The 12,726-nt window shown below is 42.1% G+C and overlaps 1 protein-coding gene across 1 annotated transcript in view; it reads right to left on the bottom strand.

The window, feature by feature from the left end:
* Positions 1–446: 446 nt before the first annotated feature.
* The window catches only part of TMEM31 (transmembrane protein 31), a 27,409-nt gene continuing 15,129 nt past the window's right edge, over positions 447–12,726 (bottom strand). The window contains exons 2-3 of the mRNA XM_053201490.1: positions 2,369–4,505; positions 447–1,387 (exon numbers count right to left, since the gene is read on the bottom strand). Coding sequence (XP_053057465.1) covers positions 980–1,387; positions 2,369–2,488 — 528 coding nt within the window. The 5' untranslated portion in view covers positions 2,489–4,505 and the 3' untranslated portion in view covers positions 447–979. The remainder of the gene's footprint in view (positions 1,388–2,368; positions 4,506–12,726) is intronic.

The raw sequence follows: 12,726 nt of genomic DNA, 5'->3' as shown, positions 1-12,726 counted from the left end.
ACCCTTCCCCAAATTGTGCAACTAAAAATATCTCTAAACATTGCCAAATTCGACTCAGGTAAAGAGGCAGGGGTGGGGGGATGGCATCACAAGAACCACTACAGTAGAAGGTTTATCCAGTGAGACCTGCTCCTTACTTGGAGCCTATAGCACCCTCACTGCCCAAAATAGCTGGTAAAAGAGGTTGTCTTTCATGAATCCTACTCCAACTGGGGACTCCCATGAGGTGGGCTCAGCAGCTCAAAACTATGTAGGGGGTTCATCTGGTTGAGGAGGTGAAAGGACTTCATAAACCTAAGTTCTGTACCTCTCCTGGCCCCACTCAGCCATAACCGCATTCCAGGAGAGGTAAGTGTTCAATCTTCACAAGGGAAATGGAAGAGAAAAGTACTTAAAGGCTTCCAAGGCAGGTAGTGAGAGGAGAGCACTAAGAACCAGAAAGGTAAATGCCAACAGCACCTTGAAATTAAAGAAGTGTCTATAGCTGGGGGTTGAGTGGCATTCCCTTGGGCCACCGAGCTCAATTCTTTAGGAGGGCCTCTCTTTTTTTATTATTATTTTTTATATTAAATATAATTTATTGTCAAATTGGTTTGCATACAACACCCAGTGCTCATCCCAACAGGTGTAGCAGGTCCTCTCATAAAGAGCAGAAGAAAAAAAAACACAGGGTTAAGAGAATAATGGGGGTAGAGGAGGGAAAGGAAGGAATTCCTAGTCTGATATTGAGACTGTAGCCTCGATGAATAGCAGTGATGCTGAACTGAAAGCCCAGAACCCCCAAATCCTAGTGCCAACTTCTCACTGGGTAATCTTGGCTAAGACTTTTCCTCTTTAGGCCTCAAGTGTCCTCACACGTCTCACACGGGAGTAACAAACCGTGCCCAATTTCCATCAGAGCTGTGAGAACCTTAGGAGAGTAACAGAGGGCAAACAAAAGCAGTGTTCATGTTCATTGCTGTTTATTGAAAGAAGAGAATCAGAAGAAGATAATAATGAAAAGAATAATAAACAGGAACAGAAGCAGAAGTGACAAAGGAATAAAAGAAAGAAGGAAAAGAAGTGTAGGGAGGAAAGGGAGATGGAAGTGGAGGGTGGAGAGTGCAGAGAAGTAAAGGATGATGGGTAGCCCAATCTCTTTCACAAGGGCCTTCAGGCAATGGGACATATTGTGGAAAGCTTCTTTAAAAACCAGGAGAAATTCAGGATAAAACTGAAGAATAGCAGGCAGTTGATATGGGCTGGCAAACCACTGGATAGACCATGGAAAGGCTCCAAGAAGGTTGACTGTTCTGTTGGTGGATGTTGCAGGTGTCCTACGTGAAGGCAATCGACATCTGGATGGCTGTGTGCCTGCTCTTCGTGTTCGCAGCCCTGCTGGAGTATGCTGCTGTCAATTTTGTCTCCCGTCAGCATAAGGAATTCATGCGACTTCGAAGAAGGCAGAGGCGCCAATGTATGGTAAATATAACTAGAGAGGGGCCCACTTCCTTTCTCCTTTGAACTCCTTCCTACCTACTACTCTTCCCACAAACCAAGACCCAACATAGTGCTATAAGGTCTAGACAGGCAGTCAGGAACCCTGGATTCTAGTCCTAGGCTGGTCACAGATAAGCTAAGTATTTTAACCTCTTTGATTCCATTTTTTTATCTGTCCAATGAGACGTTAATCCCTGTAAGAGCAGTCTAGTAGAGTGATTAAGAGCATGGACATACAGGGGTGCCTGGCTGGCTCAGTCAGAAAAGCATGTGACTCTCGGGGCACCTGGGTGGCTCAATCAGTTAAGCATCTGACTCTTGGTTTTGGCTCAGGTCATGACCTCGCAGTTCGTGGGCTCTGTGCTGACAGTGCAGAGCCTACTTGGGATTCTCTCTCCCTCTCTCTGCCCCTCCCCTGCTCTCACTGTCTCTCTTTCTTTTAAAAAAAGAGCATGTGACTCTTGATATCAGGATCATGAGTTCAAGCCTTACATTGGGTATAGGGATCACTTAAAAATAAAATGTTTTTTAAAAAGCTATCAAGGTAAATGAGAGACACAGAGATATTGTCTCCTTGGGAAACTACTGAAATAATTTATCACGGGATAAATAACTTTAAAAAAAAAGCATGAAACAGTGCCTGACACATAATAAACACTGAAAAAAATGTTAGCTAGTATTAGAACCTTGTCAATTTAGTCAATATGAGATTACTTTGAGAATTAGTAATGGTTTTCCCTGGCTCTCCCCTCACCCAGGAGGAAGGTACCCCAGGTTGCCATACATTGATTGGTGGTTAAGAATTCAAGAGTCCGGCATTGGGGCCTTTCTAGAGAAGCATTATAAGAGGGTCCCCATAGCTAAGCTGGAATTGAAAACCACTACTTGCCTCTTCTGGCTGTTGGATTTCTTCACCTTGATCTTCATTGGGTGCATCAGAGTTGTTGGGTGTATCAGAGTTGTTGGGTGTGAGGTGTTGTTCTCCCTCACTCTTGTTTGTTAACCCCATTTCTTCTACAGCAGAATGATCACCCAGGGGAAATAGAGATCTTGTGACCCTGACAACAGAGGCAGTTTGCCCCTCCCCATATTCCAGACAATGGGTGCTAGGTATGTTGTCATGACAACAGAGGTTCCTGGGCCACTTTCACAGAAGCAAGTGCCCAATTATGTGCAAAGCCAAAAGCCTTTGCTGAGCTACATACTGTCGGCCTAATCATCAGAGTTCTGGTCTATCTTGAGCTCTGACTCCTTGTTTTCTGTCCAATTTGGAGGCTTTAAAGCCAGAGAATGTACACATATGACCTCTTAGGGGAGAGAAAATGATCTGATCCCACTGGTTGTAGCCTATTGGGGCCACTCCAGCACTAAGATTTTCTCTCTTCCAAATACCCCACCTCCCACCTCAGTTGCTTCTGGAGTGCCCAACCATATGTACACACTAAAAATATCTTTAAAAACCAACTCCTGGATCTCATGTCCTTAGCTAAGATCCCTTTCTGCTGAAAGCAGGGCTCCTGTTTCATCTATTGGTTTGTCAGAATTCATCAGTTCTTGCCTGGACTTTAGTCAAGCACTGAGAAACATGCCCTCTAGTGGATTGATCCACAACTGCATCTCCTTGAGTAGGACTCCTTCAGGAGGCTTAAAACCTTTCCTATCGCATGCTGAGTGTTAGAAAAATAATATTAGACTTGAAAGAAGGGAAAGAAAAGAGAATGCTCCCTTTTCTAAGGTAACTGTAACTACCCCCTCTTTATCTGTGTCAAACCTGCCTTCAGCTACCAAAATCTTATCTTTATAGGGGTTTTAATCTTGATGCCTTCTCAATGCCTACCTGCTGCCAAACATTTTCAGTGTCCTTTTGCTAGCTAAATTGCCTTTGTGAGTGTCCTAGCAACAGAGTACTGCTGCAATTACTGTAGAGCTACCCCAGATTGACACTAGTCCCACCTCCTTCCCTGCACCTCTCCAGCCCCCAATTGCCCACAGCCTATCCCTTCCTGGTCATATATATGTTGATCCCGACATCAAATGGAATCTGTCATAACCAGTGGTCAATTATTACAAAGTTATAACTACGGCCTGGGCCCCACTTAGGCTCCTGAATCCTGCCAAAAAGTGGGCCGGGCTTATTACTAATATAAATAAAACCTGAAAATCAAAACCTGTGCCATTAGCCCATGTCCCTTTTCGGGTTTCCTAAAGCCATTACCATTGCAGTGGAACTGTAGCAGGAATCCTGGAGGCCACTGAGCTGGCAGGAAAAGTTTATGCAGAGTTAATCTATTTCTAGAACCTCTCTCTGGGCTGTGCTGTTCCAGCTAGAAAAGCTGGAGTCTTTGGTCTGAGAGGAGCCTCTTAGGGGAGGGGAGAGCAACCATATGATTTTCAGGGAGCCCTTAGCCAAGAGGAAGTTAGGAGTATTTTAGGAGTCAGCCAGCTGTTCATCAAGCTCCAGGCTTAGTCATGTTCTCTAATCTCTCCTCAACCACCCATCTCCACTGCATGGTGGTCTCTTTTCATGTCACTGTCTAAAATAGTTTAATTTCTTTTCCCTACATTTCTGCTTTGTCTTCCCAGTTAGGCTATGAGCTTCACAGGGAAGGGTCTGACTCTCTTTTTTTATAAAATCAACAGGCCTTAGCACTAGGCTCTGGACACAGCAACCATGTTACCTATTCTACCAACCTTTGCAGGCTCATTGGAGAGGGCAGTATTTCAAGCTAAACAGAGAGGAGGCCTTGCCATTATCAGCAGAATAACTTGAGAAATGGAAGAAATTTCAAAATACTGCCAAGTCCTCTCAGGGGCTTAGTCCCAGAACCCTGCTTGTCTCTCTCCTTCTGCCAGCACTTCCCCCCACTCTCCAATCTCTTCTTTTCATTCACTTCAATACATATTACTAAATACCTATCACTCTTTCCCATATCCACACCTTACCTCTCACATTGTTCATTCCTTCCCCAACTTGGTTTTGGAATATCTTTACTCTCTAGCGCCCAGCTGTCCTCCCCTATAGATACCTGCAACAAAAATATTCTATTTCAATAGCCATGGAAGCCACTAAGTGGTGTTTAAGTCTCCATTGTCCCTCCCCCCTCCCCAAACACACCTCAGAATTTGGCTTAAATAGATAATACTCCTATCTAAGACCCCAACCCTTGGATTTCAGACCACTTATCTTTGTCACCAACTGCAAGTGGTACAATATGTTAAAATCAAAAAGAATCAAGGGCAGCTTACTCTAGAGGTCATATATTTTGTCCCATGAGGGATAGCTTTTTTTCAGCCTGGTAAATTTTTTCCAAATAATTCCCTTTAGATTTACTATGATTTACTATAGTAAATAGTAAAATAGTAAAAATTTACATATTTACTATGATTGGAGAAAAGAAGTAAATGAATCTATAGAAACAGAAAACGGCAGGTGGATTCAACTTTCTTTTTCAGAGTCTTTGGCAAACAAATGTATTCCATACTTTTATCCTCTAGCTGAGGAGCTGAGAGGCTGAGGAGACAAGAATGAGCAGTGGGGAACTAGGGGTCTGAGGGACCCTGAAATGGAAAGCAAAAGAGGAAATTTTTTTCCTCCCTCATGTTTCAATTACTTGAAAGATATTTTGTTTACCTCTGGTTCTTCATTTCCAAAATGGGTCCAACACAAATGCCATGTAGGAAAAGTATAAAAATGAACTAGAATATACAGGTGAGGTGAGACACGGCCTCTGGTGAAAGGTTATGGAAGTAATTTTGAGCAGACTGCTAAGGCTGCCCTACTGCCACTCAGGGTCAAAGCAAAGCCACAGTAGTGAATTGCCTCTGGCCTACACATATACAACTCTCTTCACAGAGACTGGCAAAATCAGAGATTGGGTGGCAAAGCTCTCTGGTTGGCAAACTTATATTCTTCCCTATGCCAAAAGTGCCATTTTTTTTTTAGAGGATGAAGGGCATCAGGCCATTGTGCATGGGTGGGACAAGGAATAATCATTTTTTCTGCCAAGCACTTTGTAACTAAGACTCTCTTCTGAGTAGACTCTTCAGTTTGAGACGCTAAGAGGATGCCAGCTTCATGAGAACAAAGCCATTCCCTGTCTTATATTCTAAAGCATATGTCTCATCAGTCCATTCATTCATTCAACTGATATCTACTGGGTACCTACTGGATACCAGGCACCATGCTGGGTACATGGCAGTGAACAAGACCAATGCCCTTCCCAAGGTCTGTCCTATGAGCCCAAAGGAAACAGAAAGAGATGGAATCTGTTGGTAAATATCTGGCCTGAACTTGCCTGTTCCTGATGCCCAGCGACAGACTCAGCCTTCTAGTGAAGTAATAATCAAGGGCTACTGGGACCCACCACACCAATATCTCACCTATGAAGCCACTTTTCAGTGTGTTACCATAGCTGCAAAGGTCCCATTATAAAGACCCTATGATGTCCTTCTAACTCTACAATGTGTTTAAAACCTACTTTATCCACGTTATATATATACATACATACATATATATATACATACACATATATACATGTATATATATACATATATAAATATACAGATATATGGCATATCAATTCAGTATACGTATACACTATTCTGTTTTAGCACTAAATGTCCTGAGTCTCAGGAAGCCCCCAGTCCTAGGCAAACCAAGAAGGTAGTTGGTATCATCCCACAAGGGGGCATTTCACTTTAGGTGATTTCCTAGATAGCTGAAGCTTTTACTCCTGTAAACATCAACACTTGCAAAAATTGTAACCATATTTGAATGAAGTATTTTTAGGTTCTAGTGTGTACTTAGCTGTCCTCTATTTTCCAGACTGTGAACCATCATTTATAATGGCAGTGTGTGCTTTAGAAGTAGACAAAATTAGGTGTGTCTGGGTTGTATATAAGCTAAGAGTAAATAGGCTGTGAGTAGGGGCCTGTAGGGCTCTCATATGAGTAAAGCTCTCTCTATTGATAGCTCAGGGGCTTTGGTCCTTTCTCTTTTTATTTCTATGTCTCCTTCTTTATATCTCTCCCTCTCCCTATTCCTCTGTCTCTATCTTTCCCTCTATCTCTCTTTCTGTCCTTACTTACTTCACTTTCCAACTATTATAGCTACTTAAGGTTATCCGCTGACTATTGGATAAATGAACTTTGTGTAGCTGCTACATTATTTAATGCTGATATAAAATTTATTTCCCCAATGCTAATGTGTTCATGATAATGCATATATTCTACATAAATGGAATATGTATTGGGTAATAAATGTTACCCTAGATGTACTGACCCCTTTGTCAAAATCTGCTGAGTTGTAGAGAAGCACATGTATCTGCAATAGAGTAATCAGCTTTACCGTAACTTGGATGACCAACGAGGTTATTTAAAACTTTTGGAATTTTCAACTTTGAATGGAGATAAACAATTTTTTAAAAGATACTACATAGAAGGAGAATTAATCCTGCAGCTTTTGAAAGTCATTCAAGTCAAGTTCACCAAGTCTAAATATCTTAACTGTGCATTCTAAAGGTTTTATTGTTCTGTTTATTCTGTTGATCACCAGTCAGAGATAACTTGGCATTGAGATATCTTTCTCACAGTGGGTTGGCACTTCGCTGGGTTTTAGATGGCTCTAAATGATGTTATGCATTTTAAAAAGGCATCTTGGGATTTATCTGCAAACGGAATCATAAAATATACCATATGTACCATGAATAGTTGCTGAGCATACATCTATCTCATGAGTTTTGTGGCCATAAAAAGCATGCAGTGGTCTTGTGTACCAAGTTACCTGTCTGCATAGCATCACCTATGAGATATTTGTGTGTGGCCTGGTCTCTATTCCTCTGCCTTAGAGCTATAACCTCAAATTCTGTCTTTTCTGCCATGCAATTTCAGGAGGAAGATATCATCCAAGAATGTCACTTCTATTTCCGTGGCTATGGCCTAGGCCACTGCCTGCAGGCAAGGGATGGAGGTCCAAAGGAGAGTTCTGACATTTATACACCCCAACCTCCAGCCCCTCTTCTAAGGGGGGGAGAAACCATGCAGAAACTTTACGTGGAGCAAGCCAAGAGGATTGACACCTTCTCCCGGGCTGTCTTCCCTTTCACTTTCCTCATCTTCAACATCTTCTACTGGGTTGTCCATAAAGTCCTACGGTCAGAAGATATCCACCAGGCACTGTGAATAGGGTACGGCTAAGGGCTAGAAAGTCCAGCTGTTGTCTTCCTGCTTCTTCCTGTGTGAGATTCCCCCTCCATTAGATTCCATCAGGAGCTTGGAGAGTTCATTTCTGGAACCTCAACAGCCAATCCCAAAGCTATGCATGTCTACACTGCATGGTGCCAGTGGTGGCTGTACTTAGAAAGATGGCTTATCTGCTTGAATCCAGTTATTCTCCATGCTATCCCATTTCTCATGAGAGTAAGGTTTGGCCATATTTCTGAGTCCAGGATGACCTTTTTCCCTTGCTGGAGCCTGTCTGTTTTCCAATTCTCCAGTGGAGAATTTTCAGATCATTGCTACTATATTCTGGTATTTGTTATCTTAACCTGCACCATTCTTCATGCTGTTACCTCCCACCCAGAGCCTGGCCTTTGCTCTGTCCTCTGTCCCTCCTACCACAGGCTCAAATAGGGAGTCTTTTTCATCCACAAATGCTGCCTTTTGTGACCCAGTCATTTGTCCTTGACTATGGGAAGAAGGTAGGGTGACAGGTTCCCTACCTCTCAGCAAGGTGGGAACAGTCATGGGCTGCACTGAGGTAGGGTATTGCTATATTACTCAACAGAGAGGTCTTCAAATCTCCTAGGATGTTCAACACTGTCAGAAATGTAGTCAGGAATCTTGGACTCTCAGAAAATACACCCTTCCAGATTCATCTGAACTTCCAGGTCTCAGAAATATTTGTTTTATTCCCTAACTAGTATGGTGGCAGGGTATGTTTGGCTGCTCAGGAGTGTAAAAAGAGAAAAATTCTTACTCTTTAAGAAACTTAGTGATGTTAGAAAACCTTCAAAAAAAAGTGAAATCCAAGGTAGTAGGACCTGGAAGGAGTAAAATATAGAAAATATCCTAACAGTATCTTTTGTTGGCTGGGCTATCATTTGTTTCTTTTTCTCTGAAATCTTTTTGTTTCCCAGGATCCCTCATTTTCAACTTGCTCTTTAACCTTCTTTTAGTGAGCAAATAAAAGTGCCATTCAACTTTGTCCAGGATAACGTGGGCTTCAAGCTTCCTGGAAAGGAACTAGGCATATAGAAGACCCGATCCTGGACAAACATTGACTTGGCCAACATCAGAGTAGTAGTTGTAGAAGTTAAAGCCCCATAAGTTGCAGTTATTTCTTAACCCTTCTCTTGTTTTTCTTCTCCTTCCACAGTGAGTAAGGGTGGCAGTCAGTGGAAGCTACCAGAAATGTCAGAATAGAGAGGATGTGAAAGAGCCCATTTCAGGTCTGAAATACCAATGGGACATGGGGAAGCATGGGTCTGGTATGCTGAATCCTTTGAAGTGACACAACTATGAAGAACTGAAAAAGGGAAGATTAAAGTATAGGGCTAACAGCTGGAAGATGGGTGACACAATGATCTCTTAAATATCTTGTCCATTTCTCTGGACCTAGAATAAGTACCTATGTGAACCTAATCTCTCTCTCTCTCTCTCTTTCTCTCTCTCTCTCTCTCTCTCTCTCTCTCTCTCTCTCTTTCTCTCTGTTTCATTCCTCCCATCCCCTCCCTCCCTCTCTTCCTCAAAATGGTGTTCCAAATTGAAAGTCAATAAATCCAATGACCAAAGCAAATCCTATAGTCAAAGCAAGAGCTCACCTCTTTCTTTCACTCTTTTTCCTATTGAGCTCATCTGCTCTTTTCTGTTCACTGAGATACTCCTCTCGTCTGTCTCTTGGTTTTGAGGAGAGAATTTGGGCTGACCAGGGCAGCTGGACCAGAAGTTAATCTTACTGATGATATTAATTATAACTCTGGTGCCAACTGGATTCAAAACTAAAGGACTGGCTTAAGGGAGGATATTAAGAGGGCAGAGAGTCCCTATTTTCCCATTTCTTCCTAGGTAGTGCCAATCAATGAGAGGCCACAAGCAATACCCCTTTGAAAGGAGCAGAGAGTATCTCTTTGATACTCTCCATGGCAGGGCTGGAGTGTCAGGCTGCTGCAGCCCGAAGGCGGGGGTAGTGGGGGGTGGACTATGGAGATGAGCTTACTGCACAGAGCTCTACTTGTTATAGATCTTGTCCAGATGGGCCAACTGCACAAATCTGCCCTGTTGGAAGTCTCAAGAACAATGCCCTAGAGACAGCTACAGCACTAAGCAATAGAGCCTGCCCAACTGGGACTCAATTCAGTGCATCAGCTGGTGCTGGGAGCCAAAGAAGCCAAAGTACCAACCAACATAATAGCCCAAGGGAGTTCACAAAGATACTGAGAGGCAATGCCAGGTGGAAGGTACTGTCTTTCCCCATCAGAGCCCCCAAGTGGAGAAGGGAGACACATGGTGTCAGAATCAGGTGGAAATGACTTTCATTTTCCTCATCCTTCCCACACATGTATGGAGGAGGGGTGATGGGAAAGTTGGATCCCACTGGAAGTATCTGACACCTACCAATCCATTCAAACATGAAATTCTTGAATGTGGACGCTTTTCACCACAGTGAGTTGGCAGGAGGTGACAGAAGAGACTCACTTGAAAGTCACTTCCATTTATCCTCATAGTACTCATCCCTCCTGAGACCTACACTACTTTCTGTTTTAAAACAGCATTTTTTCTTTTTTCTTTTTTTAAGTAGGCTCCATTCCCAATGTGGGGGCTGAACTCATGACCCTGAGATCAAGAGTCACATGCTCCACCAACTGAACTAGCCAGGCACTCCAAAACAGCATATTTTCTAAAGGGGAAAAAAACTTCCTAAGTAAATAAAGTGCTTTGCGTGTTTTCATTAATTCATCGTTAATCTTTAATGTCAGTTGAATATTTTATGCATATATTTTTCCAGAGAAAAGGGAGTTATTGTCATGCAGTTGTTGTTAAGGCTTTCTGATTTTCCATTTTCCCTTCAGTTTGCTCTGCTCTTTGGAAAACCAGGAATCTGTCTTCCTCTTTCCCCTCAATCCACCAGCAGGGCCTCTTGCTCTCCCAGAATTCACAGTCAAATCAAAAAGAACTTTTGATGTGGAAGAAAGGTAGTGAATACAATCTATTCCTTTTACGTTCTCCCATAAGCCTTTCTCCCCACCTATCACCAAAGAACTGACACTTATAGTTGAAATATTAAGTTCACTCTTGAAGTTATATTCCCTTTTCACTGAGCCATGCAAATGTCCCAACTTTGTCCAGAACCTATCACCTCCTGGAAATCTGTGTCCCCACTTGCCTCTCTCCCTTCTCAATTTACTATTCTCAAGATTGTAATTATTATTATCTTATTTCTGGCTGTCAAAATCTTAAATTTAAATACACTCTGTTGAGATTAAAGATCTTCCTAGGCTGCACTGCTAATAAAAGACAAATCAGCCAAGCATGGGAACTATCAAGGGATTAGGAACTCAGGTAGTATTATCACTTGTTGAATGGAATAAATGTAGAATAAGCTCTTTGATGGCAGGGACTGCATCTTACACAGCTTTTTAGTTCATGCAGCTCCTGATACATAGCAATACTCAGTAGGTATATATAGAATGAAAGTATGCCTTCTCACATGGTTTATTATATAGCACATTTTTATTCATTCCCTCTCCATTAACCTATTGATCACAGAAAAATAGACCTAGAAGGGGACTTATCAAATCAGATAGAACTCACACACACATGTGCATGCACACACACACACACACACCCAAGCTGGTCCTTGGGTATAATAGAACCAAAGTTAAGAAAACATCAAAACTTGGTAAATTGCATTGTTGAATAAAGAATAATAATGATCTGATTAAACATTAATACTATTCCAAATATGAAGACTAATAAATATCAAACTATATTTCAAAAACCAATCACCAAATGAAAACTCTGGCAGTGACAAGCGAGTACAGAAGTGGGGATTTTGGCATTACAATAATACACTTCTCCCTGATCCACGTGCTGTTCCCACTGGAGAGCCAGTCATTCTTGAAAGGATAGCAATTCGGCTGTTCTCCCCAGCCCTATACTGCTTGCTCTATTATACTTCACATCTAGGATAACATTTACATTCTACAGACTTGGACTAGTGGCATCAGAACAGCTTGTTAGCAAATCTGAGGCTGGAAGGAGGAAGGACACCTGAGCCAGGAGCTTTCTCATTCAGAGTATTCTCTGCATGGAGAGATGAAGCATGGCTGCTGAAAAAGCCACCTGAAAAAGTCACATGAGAACTCAACTGTTGCTACTCGCCTGACTAGCTTTGTTTTTTTAGTCTCTGCTTTCACCATGGGACTATGTACAAATACCCAGGTTGCATTATACTGTGTGGTTCATTACAAGGAAGTGCATACTCTATCAATTCTATGGAATAAGGGCAATTAGTACTCTCAACTAAATTCAAGGGGAACATTTTTGTCTTACAGAGCTGGACCTAGAAAAATATGCACATATACTCTATTGTAACAGCTTCCATTCATGACAGTGTAGTGATTAAGGGCATGGTTATGGTACCAAACAGAGCCTAGGTTTGCATTACAGGTCCAATCCTCACTAGATATGGGCTCTTAGGCAAATGACTTCACCTCCCTCAGCCTCAGTTTCCTCTTCTAAAGGGTCATTTGAAGGCTCTGAAAGATCTAGCACACAATAACTATGTGGCCTTGAGCAAATCATTGAACCTGTGATTCAATGTTCACATCTGTTAAAAGAAGGTGATAACAGTACCAACCTCATAGGGTTATTGTGGGAATAAAATGGGATAACTTCGGCAAAGTGCTTAATTCAGTGCTTGGCACATAGTAAGTGCTCAGTAAAGATTAGCTATTACATGACCAGACCACATAATCATACACATATCAAATTTCTAGCACATGGACTTTTTAGTTTTTCAATCTTTCCACTCTTACTGGGTTCTTCCTGCTGATGTATACAACATGCTTACAAATTACATAGCCGTGGCAAATTGCTTAATCTCTTTCTGAATCTCAGCTTTTTAAAAGAGAGAGAGAAAGAGAGAGGAGGAGGAGGAGGAGGGGGAGAAGGAATAGGAGATAGAGAAGGAGGAAGAGTGAAGGAAGGAGAAAAGTAGGGATGAGAGGAAAGGGGAGGGAGAGGAGG

The sequence above is a fragment of the Acinonyx jubatus genome, chromosome X (genome assembly GCF_027475565.1).
Source record: "Acinonyx jubatus isolate Ajub_Pintada_27869175 chromosome X, VMU_Ajub_asm_v1.0, whole genome shotgun sequence".
In the NCBI taxonomy this organism is placed as follows: Eukaryota; Metazoa; Chordata; class Mammalia; order Carnivora; family Felidae; genus Acinonyx; species Acinonyx jubatus.
The sequence above is the reverse complement of the archived record's forward strand: the minus strand, read 5'-3'. Positions and strand labels throughout refer to the sequence as shown.